The following is a 24,233-nucleotide window of genomic DNA, read 5'->3' on the forward strand; positions in this document are numbered from 1 at the left end:
TGGGTCAGTATGAAACTTTCTGAAGAGGAAAAAACAAATGATATTATGTAAGCTCTAATATTTTTGCTTGTCAACAATATACTAACTATAAGAGGAATGCATTAAAATGAGATGAATACACATAAGTAATTGCTACATGCATAAGACCCTGATTATTTCATGAATCAAAAATATAAAGACATGAGTAAAATGTATTTGGGATCTAACACTGAACCACAGGGAAGAACTAAGCGATACTTGAGACATGCAGGGGACTAGAAGAAGACCTAGAATTTTGGGGTTTTTCTTTTTCTTTTTTAAAAAATATTTTATTTATTTATTTGAGAGAGGGGGAGGGAGAAGAAGAGAGAGAGTGAGAGTGAGAGAGAGAGAGAGAGAGAGGATGAGCTGGGGCAGAGGGAGAGGGAGAAACACACTCCCCACTGAGCAGGGCTTGATCCCAGGACCCTGATATCACGACCTTAGTGGAAGACAGACACTTAAGCAACTGACCACCCAGGCGTCCCTTGCTTCTGTTTTTCTAGTGAGGAGAGAAAACACATACTATTTCCTAGATGATAACAAATATTATTTTAAAACTTTAGACAAATATGAGTTTTCAATGGTCTGTAGTTTAAAAAAATGGAATTCCAGCAATACAAATGTAAACTGTTCCAATAAGAGAGGGAAAGGAGTTGCATCTGAAGTCAAGGTAGTTACAAGGAGATTCCTTAGAAAAACCTACAGATGGAGGATCTCTATAAAAGAGGGAAGAGGAGGCTACTAGAAATGAAAAAACAGAAAATACTGATTCCTTATAAGAAAAGTGTAAGGAAGACAAATGTTCAGCTGAGGCTTCTGAAAAAACTGGAGACAGAGTTTAAAAAAAATAAGAAAAAATAAATGACACAAGAAAGTAGAAACATCTGGCTTCAAACATACATGGGAAAAAGTCTCCGTACTAGGAAATTTAAAGAAAGAAGTGCTTCTCAAGGTAAGAGACTACTAAGACCCACTTTGTGGTCTCTTTGAACCAGCAGAAAATTTTTAGGAACTGAACAAACTTTTTGGAAATTACCTCAGGGCCATTCTCAGAATCCCTCAAAATTTATTGCTTAAAGAGAGTTCTCCTATCCAACAAACCAAACCCAGCCTGGATTCTACAGAGAACAAAATGATAGATCTGATAGAGATACATGGAAACATTTTAGAATATAGTATGATTGGGAGGAGTTTCATTTTTAAATTTCAATGGAAGGACCAATGTGGATTCAACACAAATGGAGCATTTTAAACTTGCTTTTCCTTTCTGGACAGTATCTCTAGTTTAAGAGACAAGAGGAAAGCCAAGGGCAGTGAGCGTGTTCTGCATATGATGAAATTTCACATGATATCCTTATGAATAAAGTACTGTTATAGTTCCAGTGCACTTGGCGTGGGGACACTAAAAAGAAACAAGGCATACAGAAGAAGGTCATCAGGACACTGAATTATCTAGGATTCGTCATAAAGTTAAGGTGGTTATATACATTCAGTTCTGAGATGAAACAACACAAAATATCTTAGATAATAAAATTCCACTGTATAGTTTTGGACATGTACAATGTACAGGGCACTATGGTGAGAGCAAAAGCAATGCCATTATGCTGAAGAGATCCATGAAACTTTAGAGATCGAAGAAACCATCAGGTTCAAGTGTCATAATTAGCTTGGGAAGCCCTGACTGGTAGCTGGTTCCTTAGCCCACTCTTAAACACTAAGTAATGGGGAGCCCACCAAGTTGACAAGACCACTTATTCCATTCACGGGCAAGTGCAACCATTGGAACATTTCCTCCTCATATCAATCAAAAAGCTCCTCTGTACCTTGTACCTACTATGCCTTCTGAAACTTCAAAGACTGTCTTAGCCCTTTTCCACATGTCAGCCATTTACATACTTGATCTGTAGTTCTCTAAGTTGTGATGTCAAGATCCGTGAGTGGAAAATTTGGAGAAAGTCAGCTTTCAGTATCAATACAAGGGAGAATTTTTCATTACGGCTGTCCAACATGAGTTGCCCTGCCTGGGAGCAGTAAGCTCTGAGTGCCTGAAATATCCAAGCAGAGTCTCAATAACAACTTTTCAAGTGTATAAAGAGTATTTCTGTATTAAGTGGGAAGATGAATATTTCGAAGTCTAAGTTCTATGTTGAGATGGCTAGTTTTTCTGCATATTTACATATAGCATGGCACACGTCATATGCCTTCTCTAGTAAAAAAAACAAAACAAAACAAAACAAACCAATTTATCTATTAAATGAATTCTTTACCTTAACATAAAGCATTTAAAATGAGTTCTATAGTATTAACCACAGAGACACTATTCGCAGTAGCACATACTCAGAAAATGTCCACAAAGTTGTTACAAATTTAAAGAAGCATTCAAAGTAAAGCCAAACTTTTCACTTAATTATTCAGCAAAGATCTTCAGCATTTGTACAGAATTATCTTTGGAATGGTAAACATCTTTCCCACCTCCAGTGCCGGGGCAAAACTCCTTCCAATTATGTTACTAAAAGAGTCTTAGAACCCAGGATGCTAAATCAAGAGATGGCTGCCCAGCAAATACATACGGTGTAAGTCGACAATAGAGTACAAAGTGAGGGGTGGGGCTTACTGTCAGAGTTGGCAGAAGGGTTGTGTTAAAGCCACAGTGATTCCAGGCGGCCCTCCTCCCTATTCTTTTTAGAAAAGGCATGAAAAAACCCCCCTGTGTATTGGCATTGTTAAAGAACAAGAAGAAAACAGCAGAGATGCTCAAGGTAAAAGGTATAAAATTTAAGTTCAGTGATATCAAGTTGTGGGCTATTTTCTCTCACCAAGAATCCTAAAGTGAATGACTGCTTTAGAATTTCCATTTTCTAACTTCCAGAATAGACTCTAAATTAGGACAACAAAAACCACAACAATAATTAAAGGAAAAAAATTGTAGCTAAGGAAGCCAATAAAGTCGTGGATGAGAAAATTTGGAGGTCTTAAATGAATAGATCTTAGGCATGAAGTGAAAATATTCTATGAATGACTTACCAAAAAAGAAATAGCACAATAAAAATATCACATTCAAAACCGTGGAAGATAGGGGGTTATAAATGTGGAAGAAAGTGAAAAACGGTTTAAAATGCTAAGGTTCAAGTTTCCCTAAAATAGGGAATCGAAATACAATATGGCACTCTGCTAACACTGGTAGGCTTTTCTGATAATTCAACTTCGTGTTAGTTGTGCTGTAAAATTAAGAAGCATCTTCTCAGTCATGAAAGGAATATTAATCTATGGTCAGTATATTACTATGCCAGTAGAGTATTAGGGCCACTATCATATTAGGGCCACTATCATATTATACTGACCATAGATCAGTATTCCTTTGATGACTGAGAAGATGCTTCCTAGGTGCATAGTACAAATCAGTGAGGATTGTTGGACATCTGATTTGTGTTTGTCAGTATAGTTGGGCAACTGGAATGCAAGTGTCCCAACCATAATGTCTAAGGAATGAGCCAAAGATGAAATCGCTTTAGAAGTGATCTGATCTGATTCCAAGCAGTTTTATTAATTCTGTGTAAGTGATAAGTACCTTAATATGAACACAGAATATATGCCATCTCTCAAAGAATAATTTTTATAAGTTATTATTTGGTTACTTGGGAAAGTGACCGGTACAAGACAATAAAGATGCTACAAACTTTTAATTGTTTATTCTGTTTCATGTTATCAGAAAGACCTTTCTTATTTCTCGAAGACAATGCACTAATTTTTGTTGTAAGTAGACATATGAAGAGCTATGGAAGATATACTCTTAATAAACTACCTGGTATGTAGTAAACAAACAATAAATGTCAAATAAGTGAATAGGAATAAATGAACACATGCTTAGAACTAAAGAGACTACATATTGCTACAGCAAACCAAAAGAACAAGATGGAGGCTTAGTTTACATTTTAGTAAGCTAAATCTAGATAATGAAATGCTAGGGGATCAATGACTAAGAAAGTTAAAGAATCTGTAGCTCTGAACTGAATCCATGAGTTTACTGTCATTCTTTTTTTTTTTTAAAGATTTTATTTATTTATTTGTCAGAGAGAGAGAAAGAGTGAGCAAGCTCAAACAGGGGGAGTAGCAGGCAGAGGGAGAAGCAGGCTCCTGGGATTATGACCTGGGCCGAAGGCAGACACTTAACCGACTGAGCCACCCATGTATCCCAGTAACTGTCATTCTTATTTTCAAGTATTGTACAACTTCAGTGAAATAACTCAAAGCTGATTTCATTGGCATACTTTGTGCTCATAATAGAAACATGTGCATATGAAATTGTCATATTACATTCCTGAGGTAAGAACCTTCTAGAAGTTATCAAGCATGAGGTTTAAATATTAAAATACTTTTTATGACCAACTTCTGTATTTAAAATATATAGTAATAGGCACTTTCCCCCTTATTGAATGGCATAATAAGAATATTTTTCCATTAAAGGAAAAGTTTTAGAGTATAACAGATAGAGCTATGGAAGACCAACTATTAGCACTAACATGTGCCTATGGCCCAACATAAGAAAGGCCAGAAGAAGGGAGGTGGTGAGAACACTGGGAAAAATAGGAAGATGATTTAGTAGAAGGGTTATATAGTATTTTAATATTTCATAAGTATTTCAATATTTTGTAAGTATTATCTAACTTAAAACCAGAAGCTATAGGTAAACTCTGACCACCAGGTACAGTGGTTCTGAAGCCCATCTCTTGAGTTCTAAATTCTGGTTTTCAGAGGCTAGACTTGCTATGCTTTTTACCTAGCTGTCTCTGGCTTAGCTGTTTTCAGCAGTGTTTTGGGGTCAGATGACATTACTGGAAGACCTCCCTTAAGAAGGCCGGGACAAGGTCTTATGGCACCAAGACATTAGGCAGGTTGGCCATGAGCTTCTGATACATGAGGATGGGGATGTGTATCAGAGCGTGTAAGTGTGCACATGCAGCTATTGTCATTTCTTCTCACATTTCTCCTCCCATCGTTTTGAAAAGGTCAACAAGTAACTGCTGCATTTTCTAGGGGGACATGCTGGGATGGGGCCAGGTTCTGAGGCGGCATGGAAGTTTTGTCACAAGACTGTTGCTTCTATTATAAACTATGGTCATTATCAAAAGAGTTTCTGAGGAAAAATTACCTGAGTGACAGGAAAAAGATACAGAAAGAAAACAAATTCATATAAGAATGAATTTTTAAAACCTTAACTTTGAACAAAGTGTGAGGAGAGTGGGTTGTTTTTTTATTTTTACTATTGTTTTATTTACTTAGCAATAAACAAGTTATTACTTTTCAATTAAAAGAATAAATGAAAAACATGGGGAAACTGAGAAACTTCCAAGCTACGTTTTTTGGTGCAATCCCGTTATGTCTTTATCTACGATCTTGCAGTAGTTGGTAAGCATAGGAGGGAGATGATATCATGCAAACCGAAGAAAGGGAAGCTTTTGGGTCTTCAGGTTTCTCTGGCAAGGGTGGCCAAGGTAAAGGGCATTGAACTTAGGACATATTCTCATAAAATAAGCTAGAAATTATCCTACTTGAGAACCTGACAATATGACATTACTGACCTGACAAAAAGCAGTTTGCTTTCCTGATGCGTGGAACTAGTAGCAAGCGAAACTGTAAATCCTAGCTTGTCTTACCTACACTGGCAAGGGACCGTCATTCTTTATGTGAACTTCAGTTCTTATCTGCCCACATCCTCTGCTGGTGTGACACTGTAGCATCGAAAATCCATTATTTTGCCATTTAAATCTGGCTCCCTGGCTTAGTAACATTCATGAGATTGTTTTTCTGGCGAATGCCGGCCTATTGGCTATTCACTCAAGTACAAGTTGCAGTAGCCACTATTTTACAAAGGAAACAGGATGAAACTAGGTGGCTTCATCCACCCAGGGAGCCAGTCTGTCTTGGCAGACAGTAGATTTTGGGAGGAAAACAACAGCCCAGGGGTGCTGGAAGATCTGGTTTCCAATCATGAACTGGTTCTCTCACATGTCCTATTCTTGTGGCCCTCATCTTTGAAATGGGATTAAATTGGGAGGGTAGGGTTTCAGTAGTAGAGAAGGTTACTCTCAGTGAGCCATAACACAAAGAGCAGTAATTCTAGTTATTCGCACCCCAGCTTTGTGGTGTCCAGCGTGAAGAGGCTATGCCGGCCATGCAGTACTGGCCTTCTCTACAAAATACCCAACATGAAGGATTCTGCAATGGTTTTATTCCTGTTTTATGTGACACAATGGATAAAACATTAATTTCAGTGAATCATATTACTATTATGTAATAAAATGGGAAAAAAGTGGTGACATAAGGGGTTAGCTATTATTTATTCATTCATTTTATTCATTCATTCATTCATCCAATAGTGTCTGGACTACCAGGGGCCATATATCATTTTAGGCACCAGGTGTACAAAACAGGAATAAAATCTCTGCTCTTCAGAAACTTATATTCTGGTGGGTGGAGATGGAAAATAAATCAGTGAATAATATTTGATATTATACTCAGAGTGATAAAGCTGTGAAGATTATAAAAGAGGGCGCAATATTTCAGAGAATGAATGGTGGTGGTTATCGTGGTGAGGGGGTCCTCTGGGTCAGACTGGGTTGTCAGAGTAGAACCCTCTGAGGGGAAAATATGTGTACTGAGACCCGCATGGCATCTATAAACTCATATTTCAGTAAATAGATATACAGTTGTTGTTATTTGGAATACAAGTTCTCTTTTGGGTTCCCAAATGTCCAAAGTCAAAAAGGAAAGGATAGTGAGTAATAGGAATGTAAAGTGAGGGACAGTTCTATTTTAGCTCCTAGGATATGGCTAATGTATTGTGGTGAAATGTACAAAATCGCTGATATTTCATCATTTTGATCCCCCAATACAGCAATTCATATGGCTCAACTCAATAACTGGAACTGAACAAAGTCAGGGCACGCAGTCAGGTAAATGTTATTTACCGAGGTTTGCCAGGATTAATTCACTATTTAAGTAATATAATTGCCCTTATTACCTAAATCCAAATATGCATAAAATCTATATAAATTACACAATTATAAAAAATTTATTTCAAGACTTACAGTGTGTCAGATACGGAAACTAAGTGCTTTCTACCATTGCCTCATTTGATCCATATAAAACCTCGGGTACTGCTACTACATGATGTACACATGAAGAAGGTGTGAAATAACTTGATCCATCATACCACTTACAAGTGGTAGAGTGACAAAGCAAGGATTTTAACTGAGAAATATATTCAGAGACTGTATTCTAAGTTCCGATCACTTAGTGTTTATAGGAAAATATGCTTATTCATTTCAAAAGTCAACAATAATTCCATCTAACTTGCTGTATTTTCAGGTTTACAGAATATGTATCCCCTTTTAGATATGAAACCTTTCGTTAGTGCCAAGACTTAAATGATGTGATGTGATCTGGGGTATATGTTTGCATACACACACACACACATACACACACAGACACACACACATTAAAAGAGTACCACCCTGCTTAAACAAATTTGTTTGCAGATGTAACATATGTAACAGTGGAGAGGCTCATATGGATAGTAATGACAAGCAGTTTGGTACATTTTTTTCTTTATGACCTTAAAAACAAATCAAGCTTAGTCTCAACTACTCATAGTTATTTCATTTCCCTTGCTCTTGGGGTATATGATGCAACTCTGGCCAATGCAATAGGGAGCTAAGTCTGCTGGAAGGATCTAGGAAAAATTTTCCTTGATCTTACAAAGAAGACTAAAGTTAGGGTGCCCTACATGCTGGTCTTTGGCTCTCGGGACGCTGTCTTATAAAGAAGTGATGCCTAGAGCTATTGGCATTACAGAAAATTAACTGAGAGGCCTGACACGGTAGAGCCACAAAATTCACTCCAGATCAACCCACCTCTGAACTTCTCGATTATAATAAATTTTCCTCATCATTTAAGTCAACAGCTGAGTGAGGTGTCATTACAAATCCAAACTATAACCAGTATCAGCATTTTAGTTAGACTCTATATCTAATCTTCAAGAAAATATGGTACTAAGAGAATATTTGTTTAATACTTTCTAGATTTTTCTGTGTTCTTTATATATACTTGTTACATAACAAGCCAAGCATAATGCCCTTAAACTTCACAGAAGTGCCGTATTTAGGGTTCTCTGCTATTTTTCCCTCTGGTTTTAACACATGTTTTTTTATTCATATTCCTCATATAGCTTTTCCTGAACTGTAACTGAAGATATTAGTGGTGATTATGCCCTTCTAAATTCTTTATGTATAATTGATGTCAACAATCAATAAAACAGTAAAATGTGCTGTAACACTTTTATTTTCAACTTGCTTCTCTTTTCCTTTTATGCAGTTTCATATTCTAGGAATATCTTCCCCTTGCCCACATACTTTGTACCTGGATGTTCTTAAAAATAAAAATTCATAGCTTTTAGAGACTCTTCAGGAAATTACTCTAGGACCCTTAAAATGATTGAAGAGGATTAATCTATCTTCTTCTGCCATGTATTGGTAGTCATTATCCATCCTCTCTGCCTCAATAATTCAAGATATTAGGCCATTGAGCTGCATATTTTACATGCTCTTAACTTACCAATGCTGTACAAAGGAGGCTTAGATTAAAAAAATTACTTAAAAATACATTTCTTAGAAAACCCCACTTTGGAAGCATTAGTCAATATCTTGGCCAGGTAACCTAACGTGCATTGTAGCTACAAGCTGACAGATTTTATCCGCCTTTCACCTCTGGAAAAAACAAAAATAAAACCAAAAACACCTGGGGTTTTGCTTTATATTTCTTTCTTTTTTTTAATGATTTTATTTATTAATTTGAGAGAGAAAGAGAGAGAGAGAGAGAGAGAGCACGGGCATGAGAGGAGAGAGATCAGCGGGAGAAGCAGGAGTCCCTGATGTGGGACTCGATCCCAGGACTCCAGGATCATGACCTGAGCCGAAGGCAGTCACTTACCAACTGAGCCACCCAGGCACCCTTGCTTTAGATTTCTAAGAGCAAGCTAATAAATGTGTAGATTAAGTGAGAATACTGGTAGTTTATCTCTAAGACAATGAAAAAGAGCACATTATAACTTCATCAAGTATATGGAAGCACCAAGAATGTACGGTTAGTAAAGAGGGAAATCAGCAGGATTAAAAGGATAAAGCTTTTGAAAAGCCTCATCTAAACTGTCCAGTGTACTAGATAGTTTAAGAAAAGAGCCATTCCAAGTAGACTTCAAACTGCATTAACCAAAACAGTATTTCAGTGTTGTGGCAGATGATTTCTGAATGAAGTATATTTTTATATTTTGTCCAACTTTTATGATTTATATTCCATGGAGGTTGCATAGGCAGACATAATTTATTATTTAATTTAACTGAGGTATTAGAAGGCCCACATCTCAGTAAGCTTTGAAACTGCTAATTGGGATAATAGGAAATTACTTGTCTTCTCCCAAGTGCCAGTGAAGTAGGTCAGGATAATTAATATGCAAGCTGAATTTCAGTCAAAGGAAAACAAGACAGGTCTCATCTGTGTACTTTTAATATCATCCATTTTACACCAAAATGAGTTCAGCCTGTGCAAAATCATAGTATGATTCAGTTAAATGATTGAATTTCAAAATCAGAGAAAACATAGTCCAACCATGAGAACACAGATTGAAGACTGTCCTAAGGGAGGCTGAATTTATACCTCATAAGAAGGGAAATTGAAAAAAAAAAATCTAAGTCACCGATTTAGGTACATCTTGCTTTTTAGACTGCTTTGTAAACTTGTGAGCACTATATAATATACATCATACTATGTAAAGTTAAAGTAAACATAAATGATAAGACAGGAGTTTGGTTAATGACATAGTTCTTCATCTGTAAAGCAGAAGACAGGCTATATTTTCACATTTTATTCTTTTACTCCTGCCCACTTGCCTGACGCTTTCTACTTTTAATTTCTTGGTAAACTGAGAAAAAATATTTGGACCTAGAGACACAAAACTTATTTCCCCTGCAGGTCTGTACTGGATTACTGCAAATTCACTTCAGTAGGTCAAACCAAATGCTGGCCTCGAGCAGGCCGGTTTACAGTAACACACCACTGTGGGGCCTCGACTATAACAAGCACAGATGCCGGCAAAGCTGTCGGCGGCAGAGCGAGTGCTCTCAAGTCTGATGGCGTGGCCACAGCTTCTTTTGTGCCTATAATTTGGGCTCTTCTAATAGAACACCCAGTAGCTCAATTTGGATAAGAAGCCTGGAATACTTGCTCCTAATGGCCGACCCGGGGCAGTCACGAACACGACACCCCTTAACTAGGCCTTAAAAATTCTTTTGAAAGTACTGATTGTAAAACTGATGTTTCTCAAATTGTGTGTTCATCGAGTCGAACACCCCTAAATGTCAAAAACAGTAATGCAGAAAGTTGATCGTTAGGAGGGCAAACATACATTCCGTTAAGTAAAAAACATCTACTAGGCGACCATGAAATGCACTGCTCTGCTGAGAATGGTCTGAAGAACACTGACACATCAAGCAGCAAGATCTGGGGGGAAATGTCCAGAAAGAAATGGGGTCCTGAACGACAGTGCATAACCACCTCTAGTGAAGCAGATCCGACTGAAATAGCATTAGCTGCCACACGACATTGAATTAAAAAGCAAAATGTGCAGTACTAGATTTATGGACACACTTCCTATGGTTGTTTGGCTTTATCCCAATTATTCCACAGAAAAAGAGCCCCTGAAAGAGATGGATAATACTGGATAACTCCCCACTTGACTCATTTGGGAAACTGAAGGAAAAAATCCACCAACTTAGGAGTGCACCTATATGGTAGAAATGTATCCAATCAACAAACAGCCAAAAAGAGACACTGGAAGAGCAAACTTGAAAGCCATCTAACTATGTATGCTCTGTGGGCCCAGGTTTGTCTTTCAGGCCCGAGGATATGGCTTCTCCTCTCCAGTACTCCCTCACTCGTGGCCAGGAGGAACTGGGGAGTAAGTGGCTTAAGCGAAAAAGATAGCATCAATGACTTCTACCTGCGGCCATGAGATGTTTTCTGAACAGAATTCTCTAGTCCAGAGGGCTGTGCAAATGTCAACACAATTTATTTTAAAATAGAGATAAAGTATTTTCCCTTCTCTGTTTGTACAATACTGAACAAACCTCACATAGTTAGAGCCACCGTGCAGCACCTGGATGACTGTCGAAACGCAGTTTCTAACTCAGCTTTAAATTTTAGAAAACAAGGTACTAATTTCGGTAAACATCGTACTGGTAAAAATGTATTATCATCCTTGCCAGAAGTCCTACAGAGGCCTAACGTGGCTCCTAGGTATTTCTTCCACCAGACTCTTCCATAATCTCTGATAAATGTGAATGCTGGGAAGCCATGACAGGTAACAGATGGTAATTACCATTTCCTGCACCAATAGTATACCTTCTGTAAAGCTCCTTGTGGAGAATATGGCTAAAATATATTTCACGTGGAAACTGCATTAACATATGAATTTTATTACAAGAGACTCATATTTTGAGGGTAGAAGATATAATTTAATTCCCGTTAAATAATGCAATGAAGATCCATCCCATAAAAGGAGGTCTATTGTATTTTCTTGTTAATCATCTCCAAAGTGAGCCTCATTTAAATAAGCCAAACTTAACATGGGGATGAGGCTCCTGACGTGCTGGTCCTCTGTGAGCTCTGAGCTGTTTTCCAGTCACGATGAAGAACTTACAGTACTATATCCCACAGTCAAACTCGTTTTCTCACAAAATGGGCTGATGTATATATTCTGCTTGTATCCTTTAAAAAGAGAAATCTAATGCCCTAGTGGGATCAGACCAGCAACTGTGGTTTCACCAACATTGGCTTGGGACATCTGCACTAACTGGCCCAAACTTCATTTTTGAACAAAGACATGCAAACAGTTTAATACTACCCCTTTAACACTATTGTTTTGGGGGGGGGCGTAATTTTACATTCAGGACTTATAACCAAACCTAGATTTTCTTTCTAAGTAAAATAACTGAGTTTTAGCCTTTCCCTTAAAAATAAGCTGGGTTCTGGCCCGTTGTAGCACATTAATTAGAAACAGATGCTTGGTAAGGGATGTTGGGTAAAGAACTTGATAATTAGTAAATATAGTCTTAATGCCAACAAGTCAGAGGATTTACTTAATTGGCTTTGTCTCTCTTAAGAGTTGATTCACATAAATTGAGTTTTGTAATCAATATACATACCAAGAAAGTAAATAAATGCTTTTGGGAAACTGGTTTTTTCAACTATTTGGACTTGACAGAAGTGCTGTTTGAAATTTCTTCTTGGAAAACCCTTCTGAATTTTTCCTTTAAATCTTTTAATGGTGGAAAAGGAAGTTGAGTGTGTGTGTGCGCACGCACGTGTGTCTGTGTGTTCACTTACATATTCAACCAAGGTTCTGCTAACACCCTGTATGAAGCATTTAGTTTCTTAACCCAGACTCAGGGGACAATGACTGTGGACCAAAGGGATGATGCATGCGAGGGAGAAGAAAGTGGGTAAGAGGAGGAATGAAAAGGAAAAGAAATGATTATCATCGGCCTTAAAAGGCAAATGGGTAACTGGGGAAAACCATTGCTCTAGCTTTGGGTGTCCTGGGATATAGGTTTCGTTATCCATCTTCTGTCCCCCACATTACTCAAGGTCTGAAAGTAAAACACCAAGGGATACCTAACTTCCTGTGCAGCAAGACCATTATTTTAAGAAAAAAGGGAAACAAGATTCTATTTTCTTAAAATAAGCAGTTTGAAAAGGTTAGGAATCTGTGTACACAGGCTAAGCATCTCCAACATACTTACTTTTGTCTCCTATGTTTTCCCCTGCTGCCTCCCCTTCCTCCTCCTCCTCCTCCTCCTCTTCCTCCACTTCTGTGGGCTGTACGTCATCCTGCGGGTCACAGGCACTAACCGGCGCGTTCAGACAGCAGTGGTTGAACCCGCTATCTCGAGGCAGAGTAAAACTTCGAGGCTTGCCCCCATTTCCATTTAACACTTGCATTCTCTCGCTCTCCGCCAGGGGGTACGGCCCATAGTGATCCTGTAGGTGGCACTTCTGAGTTGGAAGAGTGGACTGCCGCCTGTGCTCCGGGGAGATGGCCGCAGAGTCAGAGAAGACAGAATCCTCCAGGGGTAGAGTCTGAAGATAGTGTAATCCTGAGCTTGTCAGGGGCGTCTCGATTAAATCCTGCCAGGAGCGGCGCTGACTGGCTGTCTTGCGAATGGGGGACACCGCACTGCTCCCGGTCACTTCCTGGCGAAACTCCTCATGGGAGGACTGTGACTGAGAGGTCTCTGTGGAAGAGAGCCGGCTGTGTTTTGCTTCCACGTAAGGACTGGCACAGCTCATCTGTGGAAAGGAGCCTCTGGTCAGTCTCCATAGAAATAACGGACCACCTCTGTCAGCAAGGCACAAGCTAGATTTCCACCGGCTAACATTTACCAGTCAAGTTAATGACAAGTCAAGTTCACAGACTTCTCAAAGTTGGGCCCCGGCTGATCTTTTAAGGGACTGAGATGTGGAGTGTTCAAATGCAGCTCCACCAGACTCTCATGAAAAATCTCACATATTAACATGCAAAATTTTACAGTGAAGCATAAGAAAATCTGAATGTTTACGTAAGAAATCAGCAACAACAACAACAAAAATGGGAAGTTTTAAAAATCTCTATGCATTTGAAACTGTGAACAATTGTTGCCAAATTCATATTTCCGGATTTTATGGAGTTTGGAGAGAGACTTTTGGATGTGAAAACAAGATGCCTATAATCAGACAGAACCCCTCCTCTTCCTCAAAGCTGAATGTTTCCTCCTATGGGCGCCAAGGAAACTCTTTCTTAGGGTCTGCTCAATTTGTGGCACTTTGTAAAGAGTTAAAAATATAGGCAGGATGAGATTATACCCTGATGGGGTTAGCATTTGCCTTGAGCAAGGGCACCTCAGGGTACATAAACATAAAAGAAAAATGGGATATTTTATTCCCAGAATTTCAGGTTTGGGAACATACCATATAACATCGAGTGAATGCTGTAAAGGACTTGCAGGAGCCCCCACTGGGGACAAGGCTCACTCTAGTCTGGCAGCTAACAGATCAGCCTGGCTCCTTTCTGGCAGAAGGAGCCAGCTTTATCAAATGTGGTCACGGCACACGGGGCTGCAGCTGTGGTCAGGACAAGCCTGGCTGAGGCGAAAGTTCATACTGCCCCTTGGGCTAAAGGAGAAGTTAAGTGGCATCTTCTGGGGGCAGTTTATCTTCCCACATGTTAATAACATAAATAGTTTCTTTCTTGAAATCGCCATGCTGCTGTGATTAAAGAGCTGGTCATGAAGCTGCAGCTTCCCTTTCTTCCTCTTTTAGAAATATTTTAAAGGCATTATTCAGGCCCTGGTGTTTTAGGGGAAGAGGGAAAATATGATACAAACTATATCTTGTCACTGAGTTTGTGCATTTCATTTCTATCGCTCACCCTTGCATTCTATTGCACTCAGTGAACTGCTGCATTAAATAAATGTGTATACGTACAGGAAAAATTCTTAGGTAATAGACTCTGTCATCCAAAGTTGTTATTAAAAATGTGGCTTCCCTTTTAGTTATTGGTCAAAAAAGTGTCCATTTGTTTCTTTCAGAAATATTTATTACGCACTTAGTAAATAAGTGCCAGTGCTGTGTTACACCACAGGGATGTGTAGATCAATCCAACAGGGTCCCTGTTCACGGAAGGTCCATAGTCTAGTCCAGTGAGCTCTTTGTAGTCCCAGATATACTGATTTAATGTCTGCATCTGCATTTCTAAAATGTTCCAGAGGTGATTCTTACACACAGCCAAGGTTGAGAAGTGGCCTCAAATTATGTCACCATCTTGTGTAGTGCCTTTCTTATTTAAAATCCTCTAGAGTAATATGGAGGTGTAATTAGGTTGACTGCTGTTGTCACCTAAATTCAGCTTCCATTTCCTGTGTGGAAGACTCAGTCCCAAGATAGGCAGAACTGACTCTTATGATGCCGTAACCATGCAATATATTGTCGAAACTGGGACACTACTGAGATGCTCTTAATACTTCTGCTGGGAAATGTGCATAAAGTGGGATAGTCCCAAGAAAACCAGGACAGTTGTTTACCCCATTAAAAGATTAAAGTACAGTCTATACGCAGAATAAGGTTTAAGGAGTTTGGAGTACCATATAAACACATACATTAAGCTAGACCCCATGACTATCTAAAAAGCTGTATGTTAAAACGTGTGTTCAATACAGATGTAATATTAATTTTTATGAGTTTTTTCTGAAGGACACAGGAATGAACTTCATTAGTGTGGAAACACATAAGGTCCATTTACATACCTTTGTCTAAGGAAATATTTTTGTTGCTGATATTTCCATGAAGGCTACTCTGACACAAGTAGGATTTTATTTTAATAAACCTGGGCAGATATTTATGATGCCTGGAATCTGTGGTGACTATTTCTCCTGATTAAACTGTCTTTGCATACTTAAATACTTTTTCCCTTATTGCTTTTAGACTCCCTGTTTTCCTTCCTCTTAAGAATCCGGAGGTCTGACATGCAATTCACCACATAACTGTTTTTAACAAACGAAGGGATATCATCAAAGAATCTAATGCCAAATTACATACATGTCTGCTGGCAACTTACAGAGGGAGGCCGCGGGTATGTATCGTAGGGGGGTGGAGGGCTGTCCTGTTTGGGTGTTGATGGAGTATCTGCCTCTTCCTTGTCACTCTCACTCCAGTAATCTGTAAATTCACACACATAGATACAATAACATTCTATTAAATGTTTCCAGCCATATTTTCAGGAATATACACTACCAGCTAACACAAGGAAATTTAAGTTCCACTCCTACACTCTGCTCCCCAGCACCTCCTCCTCCAGGTCCACCGACATTTATTTTCAGCTGGGTTTTGAGGAAGAAGGAGGAAGGAAGAGTACAATCACCTAATTCCCACCTTTAAAGCAAGCAATTATACACAGCTACAATTTTAAGGAGTTAAGAAAAAGACATTGCATAAGCCAGATCGGGTTTAGGGTGCTTTAGATTTCAGGCCAAATTATCCTGAACCTTTAATTAATGAATAACACATAATGCCTCTGAAAGGTGTATCATTTTACCCTAAAAAGGAAAGCAATGTATCTGTAGATCTGTAAAGATCTACAGATATAAAGAGCTCCAAAAATAATGTTCTCAGTTCTCTTTTCTGGCTTCAATTCACTGGTTATCTAACAATCGCTGTTTCCAGAGTCATGCTGACATGAATCTCTATAACACCACACTCCCACCTCTACTTGAAAACACATGGCAAATTCTGATTCTTGCCAAATGCAAAAGGGCAAATTTGCTGATGTGGGCCGCAAGTTCCAAACTTCCAGAACTACTTAAAAGGGTAGAAAATGTAAGCCGCTAGTTTTGGCAGACCTCAGACAAGAGGGAAGGAAAAAAAACTCCGAGAGATGAATCAGCTAAGTGAAATACAGCACAAAGGCCAATAATCAAAACCTGTTCCACTAATACCTTAACCACTCTTAACTCTGGGTTAATTCTTTACAAGAGTTACAAGGAAAAAACCTGTAAGCATTACCCATATGAATCTCAGATGATAAAAGAGGAGAAAAATTATTTGAAGGTGGGAAAATATAGAAAAATAATTAGCAGACAATTAGCCAAATTGTGATCTTGGCATAATTTAGTGTAACCCTGTTTTCTCTAAGTACAACAACAAATAATGAAAGAGAAGCCCACATCTTTTATACTTCCAAAGCTACCGATAGCAATTCACTAAACTTTTATTTAAATCAATGCAAGAGTCACTTCCAAGCTGCACTGGGTACTTAAATAAAAAGTGCCTGGCAGTTAGTTTCTCCTTTGCATGTTTGTGAAAGATTCCCAACCCTCAAAGAGCTGTATTTTGTATGAAGTTTAACTTCAGTACTGAGAATGATACTCTACAGATGTCAAAGAACTGTATAGAAGTGTCGAGTAGACACAGGCATCCAGTTGTTTTCTATATAGAAGATATCATGAGACCTAATTATGCACAAAGTAGGAAAGTGTCAGATGTTTCTGACCTATGTCAGAGTGCCTGAGGAATATACACTCTGTGGAAATCCAAATTATTTCAGAAATTCTGGTTGCATTGTGCTACATTAAGAGTGCTAGCAAGAGAGGGGTGAATTATTAGCTATTAGCTTCTGCCAGTGAATGTTTACCACTCCAGAAGGCACTGAAGTATATACTCACATGACCAGGGCAGCATGAATCCTTGGACTGAATACTTATTGGAATCTGCGTGTGCAATATAACTTACCAGTTCTTTAATCCGCAATGAAATTTGGCCATATAACACCAGGTACAAAGAAAATTCACTAAAATCAAGACCATGCTAAGCTTCAAAGTGATAAAATACAAGAGTTGAGCCTGAAAATCCAAGATTCCTTATTCATGTAAATCACGTTTTTTCAACGATTCATTTTCCTCAGTACGTTGTTCACTTCTAATTTTTGCCTAAGAAGAACAAATCTGTACACCTATAAAGAACTGTTTTATGACTTTAAAAAATGTGAAAAGTAAGACTAGTATTTTTCTTTTTAGTACTCTTAACACAATTTTAGTCCTATAAATTAAGTTGAAGTATGAAAGGTTTATTCCTTAACCAAACTTTTAAAAACGAAGAAATGTGGCTTAATGACTGGCCTGACATACTTCCTAGTCCTGGCTGGGATTTGCCTGTGCACGCTGATTTGATGGAGAATGCTTGCACGTTATTTGTGGAATATCCATGCTATTTCCCCTCTCAGGGATGCTGTGTTGGTTACTTCCTTAACTCTCCTTCCTTCTCATCCTGTGAGAACAAGTTCAAATAATGGAGTTGACAAAAAGCCTTTTCCCTTTCCCCTCCTGGAAGCAATCTCTCCAGCTGAATTTCCACAGAACTTGATTAGTACTTTTACATTTCATTTTCTGTATTACATTAAGAGTAGCCTTTCTACTAGAATTCAGTGTAATTTCAGGCAGGATGGGTGCCTATTTCACCTTAATTTAATCAGAGTGCTAGTTGAAGGCATTACACACAAAAGCTTCATATTGAATAAAATATCTTCTCTTCCCCTCTGCTGCTGACTTTACACCAGGCTCACAATCACTTCCTCTAATAAGTTATTTCCTCCTTAATCCTGCCTCCTTCCCAGGTTCTTTTTTTTTTTTTTTAATTTGCATCCACTTAGCAAATTTTTTAAGTCAGTTGCATGCTGTGCAATCATTAGGACTTACTTACTTTATGTAACTCCCTAGTTTTTTTGTTTTTGTTGTTCTTTAATTTCTCTTAAGCAATTCCAAGGGTGTATCTATGAGATCCTCAACAAGATGATATATTCGTATTGGCAGGAGGCATGTTTGCTATTTCTTTGAACTCTCCTTGCCCTAACTCCTCACTGTTCGGTGCTCTATTCGTTCTCATTCCCTCACCCAATGGCTCTAAACCAGGGCTAGGTAAACTAAGGCCTGGAGACCAAATGAGGCTCTCTGTTTTTATGTACCTGTGGATCAAGAATGGCGTTTACATTTTTAAATGGTTAAGAACCCAGAGGAAGAATAATTTGGTATCAGTGTCCATAAATCAAGCTTTATTGGAGCCCAGCAACATTCCTCATGTGTGTACAGCTGCTTTAATACTGTAATGGCTGACTTCGACCAGTTTAGACAGAAATCTTATGGGCTTGCAAAGCCTAAAATACTAACTACTTGGCTCTTCACAGAAAGTTTCCCACTTCCTGCCCTATACATTTGCTGACAGACTGGTTTTGGGATCTGCTTATCTTCTTTAAAGCTCTCTAACTTTTAGCTTTTAGATGTTTAGAAAAGTTTTGGCTGATGTATTACTCTGAGAGGAAACAGGTTTTTAGGATCTCCACATAAACAAATAGGCAACGCCCACTGGAGACAGAACTAGAAATGTGTGTATGTATGTGCACGTGTGTGTGTATGTGTATCAAAGAAATATATATATATATATAAAATCAAAGAAATTCTGCAGATACATATATATAATATATATATCAAAGAAATTCTGCAGATACACATATACATATATATCAAAGAAATTCTGAAGATTACATATACATATATATGTACATATACATATATATATACATATGTACGTATATATGTATATGTTATCTGCAGAATTTCTTTGATTTGAGAAAGTCTCAAAAGATTTCCAAAACCTGTTGATGTTTCCAAGGGTGTACAATAAATACTTCTTGGAAATGTAAAGCAACTTCGGAATGGTGACTACAACTTTCAGTAAAATTTTAATTGTGCATAATGACATTGTCTTTTGTAAATCTGAGGTCAATACTGAGGCAAGTTCCATTAGATCACAGAGTAACAGATGAAGAGGACTGAAAAACATAACCAGTTGAGATAATTTACGGAAGAAGGGGTCATCCATCTGAGCTCTTTGCATAAAAGTCCATTTAACTGTCTATGAAATGCTAAACAGAAAAAAACAATGCACCAACAAGTACCTGAACTTTGGTCAATATTTAAGACCAATTACAGACTTTTCAAGGTTTTTTCCTCCATTGGAAATAGACTGAGAGAGACAGCAATGGACTCCACACTAGGAGCTCCAAAAATTTCAGTTTATTCCCTATTGTTTAGTTTACTAAACCTTACCTATAAGATGCTATGGCTTGGATTCAAAGTGCCCAGAAAACAATAACCACAGCCTGACATATCCATGTTCATTCAAATGACAGTAGCGAATCACTGCATAAGATAACAGCAAAACAAAACAAAAACCCTATGACTGTAAAAGAAGTATATATATCCCTTTACCTTGTTCTTGCTTAATCCTCTCTCTTTCTGCATATCCCGCAGTCAACATATTGATTCTGTTAAGCCATCTGAAAAATAAAATTAAAATCAGTAACATTGCAACTTAATTTCTTATATGTTACTTCTTAAAAATACTTATTTTAAGAATAAAGATGTGGTGTATATATACAATGGAATATTATTCAGCCAGAAAACAGAATGGAATCTTGCCATTTGCAACAACATGGACGGAGCTCGAGTGTTATTATGTTAAGTGAAATCAGTCAGTCAGAGAAAGACAAATGCCGTATCATTTCACTCATATGTAGAATTCAAGAAACAAAACAAGTGAATGAAAGGGAAAAAAGAGAGAAACAAACCAAGGAACCGACTCTTAACTCTAGAGGACAATCTTATGGTTACCAGAGTGGAGGTAGATGGGAGTGAGGTGTGCTGGGTGAAACAGGTGATGGGGATTAAGGAGTGCACGTGTCGTGATGAGCACTGGGTGATGTACGGAAGTGCTGAATCAGTACATTGTATACCTGAAACTAATAAGAGAGTCTAGTAACTATATAGGAATTAAAATAAAAACATTAAAATAATGCTTATTTTACTATATTTTACTAACTATACAGGAATTACATAAAACTATATAGGAATTAAAATAAAAAATCATTTTTAGAGAGGGAAGGGGGAGACAGAGGGTGACAGAAGAGAGAATCTTAAGCAGACTCCAAGTCCTGCATGGAGCCTGACGAGGGTCTCGATTTCACAACCCTGAGATTACGACCTGAGCCTAAATCAAGAGTCGGATGCTTGGGGCACCTGGGTGGCTCAGTGGGTGAAAGCCGTTGCTTTTGGCTCAGGTCATGATCTCAGGGTCCTGGGATCGAGCCCTGCATCGGGCTCTCTGCTCAGCGGGGAGCCTGCTCCCCCCCCCCCGCCTGCCTCTCTGCGTACTTGTGATCTCTCTCTTTCTCTCTGTCAAATAAATAAATAAAACCTTAAAAAAATGTAAACCTGGTGATTCACAGACCTGTACCCCTGGGGATAAAAATATATGTTTATAAAAAATAAAAAATTAAAAAAAAAAATAGAGTCGGATGCTTAACTCACTGAGCCACCCAGGCGCCCCCAAATTGCAAAATGTAATAAGAATATTTATTTTAAGATGTTTAAGAATATATGAGATAATTCTATGTAAAAGATGTGTTCTTTGCTACTCTTGACACATGGAGTCTTCAATGAGCTATAATTTACTATAGTACAAATTGTTCCCAAACTAAAGATGCTATTTTGATAGAAAAGGCTTAGGCAAACCTGTTCATATCTATAATATAGAGGGTTTTATGATGATCAGAGCCCTATTAATTCTGTTGCTCCAAATTCAGAAGCACTCCAAATATCACTGCTGATTGTGTCTTCAGAACAAATGCTCCTTTACAGATACTTAATATCATACAATATATACTGATGAGGGAGGAAGTTATGAACCTTGCTTGTCAAAATAAGTTTTACTATGAAATGTTAGTTTTGATGAAGGTTATTTAAGTTTAATGATCCAGGGGAAAACACGTCAGGAGTACTTTGGAAATGTGTCTCTAAATACAAGGGTATTAGGTTTTCTAAATGAACAAACATAATTTTAACCTCTGTTCGGATCCTGCAAACTTATTTCCACAAACAATAGTAACTTAAAAATAAACCTTCCCTCTCTCAGTAGTGCTGCTATTGCCAGTGTAGGGGCCTGCATCATTTCAGTCGCCATCTTTGTCCCACCAGATCTCTCCCTGTGTTCATTATTCTGGCTGTTTACACTGCCTCAGATTATTGAATCATAAAATCTTTAAATTAACCTGGCAATTTCCCACTGGTCCGTTCTGAGCTGTGATCCGTATACTTTCTCAAATCAGAAATTAAGGAAGAACCCCCCCTTCCAAACTATCTTAATTTGGAAAAAATAGTATAGTTAACATCATTAAAGTGTGGAATAATCTGATCAAGATATATTTTTAAGAAAAAATGGTATTTGAGATCTTTTTCTCCTAAAAGTTTATCTCCTGTGTCAGATGGAAGATGATGTGCTTTGAAGTAAGTCATATATTTCAGCATTTATGCCCAGCGGTATTCACTGTGTAGAAGACTGTTAGAATATTTTGAAAAGGGGAGAAAGTTGTGTCTCTCACTGACAAAATCACCTCCATGGATATTTGAGCTTTCATTTTAAGAATAAGTCACCTAAAGCTCAACTTTACTTTGATAATTACCATGTAATTATCACCTCAAGTATTTTGGGGAATTGAAGAAGGGACTGGAACAGAAAGGGAATAAAGATTGATCAAATAAATTCAGTAGCATATACTCCCACACTCCAGAAAATTACAAATGATAAAATTACAAATGATAAGAAGTCAACATCGTGATGAATAACCTTTAAAAAATGACTCTAATAACTAAGAAGAGTTCAAAATTGAAATTTACTCTATAGGTCATTTGTAGTGAGAAAGGTGTTGAATTTGTACCTCAGGGTAATTTTTAGCACTTTTAAGAAAGACCTGCCTGATGCTTTTTGGCTGAAAATGATGATAATAGCACCAGAGGAACATGTACTATTAGATTTTAATCCAGTACTTCATACTGACTATTTTAAAAGACATCACTAAAATTTCATTTTGTCAGAAGGTTAAAGAACAATGAGTTCCTTATGAGATGAATCAGAAAACTAAAAAGAAGCTTCCTTGATTTTTCGGTGCAACAAATTTACTAAATGCCTGATATATGCTGAACAATGAGCTGTTTTAGGGGCACAAAAATGAGTAAGATATAATTCCTGCCTTCCGTGAGTTCCAAAATTGCTAAATGTCAGAAGACAATTGAAAAATTTGACTACTTCTCAGCAGAAAAATCCGGTTCTTGATAAAAACTCTTCAGAAAGTATGTGGCTTACTCAGGCCAGTGTCTACACACACAAAAGGCTGAACACCACACAGCTGTTGGTGCTGTCTTGGATAAGCTTGTCCTTAAAGCCTCAGCTAGAAGAGGCTTATGTATATACTTGTTGCAGTATAATTTGGTATGTAAGGCCATGATAACAGGAGATATATATTCATTAACAGAGTCGAGAAATATTTCATGAGAACCTATGTCTGCCAGGTCCTGTTCCAAGCACCAAGGATGCAGAGAGAAACAAAACAAAGTGTCTGCCTTCACATAGCCTACATCTTAGTGAAGGCAACAGACAATAAATAGGGATACAAATAAACATATGTCAAGTTAGTATCAAGTGCCATTTACAAAAACAGCTAGGCAAAAAAATTAGAAAGTCAAAGGTCCTAGGAATGGGGGGAGGCTATTTTAAGAAAAACTGGTTGGGGATACAAGCATTGGATTTAGTGATGGGGAAGCACTTTAATACTAGGTCTACATTCAGCACCTTACTGTAACACTAATGTTTTAAAACAAGACAATATAGGTAAGGGGATATTGAGCCTGAAGTGAACATTCTCATTAAGTTGTCAATAACTGAGAATAATGTATTGAGAGGAAAAATCTGAGTAAGAATTATGGGAGAAATGTACAATAGTAATTACCAAATAGAAATGGATGAATCCTCACAATTGCAAGGACATATGTGCTGACACGATAAGGAATATATACGCCAAATGAATTCAGTAAATAAGTCTCAGAATACTTGAGAAACATGATATTTTGTTTCCTTCCCACAGATTTCACAAAGACTGGCAATTTTTTTTTTCATGTTTCAGTGCTCATTTCTGAGGAGGAAACAGATGGATGGGGGTGGGGGCCTCAAAAGTGTTTTTGCAAATTACCTCACAATCAAACTTACAGCTGCTCAGAAAATAGAAGGTGAGATTTTAATATTCCATGTGTATATATATATATATATATATATATATGTATATATACATACATTTTGGTATATGTATATGTATGTATATATATAGGTATATGTAAATTTGGGTGTATGTATGAATGTGTACATGGTATATGTATGAATGGTTATATAGTTATATGTAAATTTGGGTATGTGTATGTCAGAAATCACTATACTTCTAAAATACTTATGCTAGTACTTTAGAAATCAAGAAATAAGCAGATAAAGCTCATATTTATATTATAATTAGCATAATTATAATATTATAAATATAAAATCTCTTGAAGACTTAGGTACATTCCTTTAAAAGGTTGTATATAGAATGAACAATGCCCAGATTATCTTGCTGCTATGTTAACAATCAGGCTATAGAACAAAATTGTTGGGGACATCTCTCCCACCACTGATTCTCTGTTTATTTCCAGCACTGG

The 24,233-nt window shown here is 37.6% G+C and overlaps 1 protein-coding gene across 5 annotated transcripts in view; it reads right to left on the minus strand.

The window, feature by feature from the left end:
• The window catches only part of CNKSR2 (connector enhancer of kinase suppressor of Ras 2), a 280,721-nt gene that overhangs the window by 30,598 nt on the left and 225,890 nt on the right, over positions 1 to 24,233 (minus strand). For all 5 annotated transcript variants that reach the window (XM_059384801.1, XM_059384800.1, XM_059384799.1 and 2 more), the window contains 3 exons: positions 19,926 to 19,993; positions 15,725 to 15,825; positions 12,876 to 13,422 (listed from right to left, as the gene is read on the minus strand). In XM_059384801.1, coding sequence (XP_059240784.1) covers positions 12,876 to 13,422; positions 15,725 to 15,825; positions 19,926 to 19,993 — 716 coding nt within the window. The remainder of the gene's footprint in view (positions 1 to 12,875; positions 13,423 to 15,724; positions 15,826 to 19,925; positions 19,994 to 24,233) is intronic.

This window comes from Mustela nigripes, chromosome X (assembly GCF_022355385.1).
Source record: "Mustela nigripes isolate SB6536 chromosome X, MUSNIG.SB6536, whole genome shotgun sequence".
NCBI lineage: Eukaryota > Metazoa > Chordata > Mammalia > Carnivora > Mustelidae > Mustela > Mustela nigripes.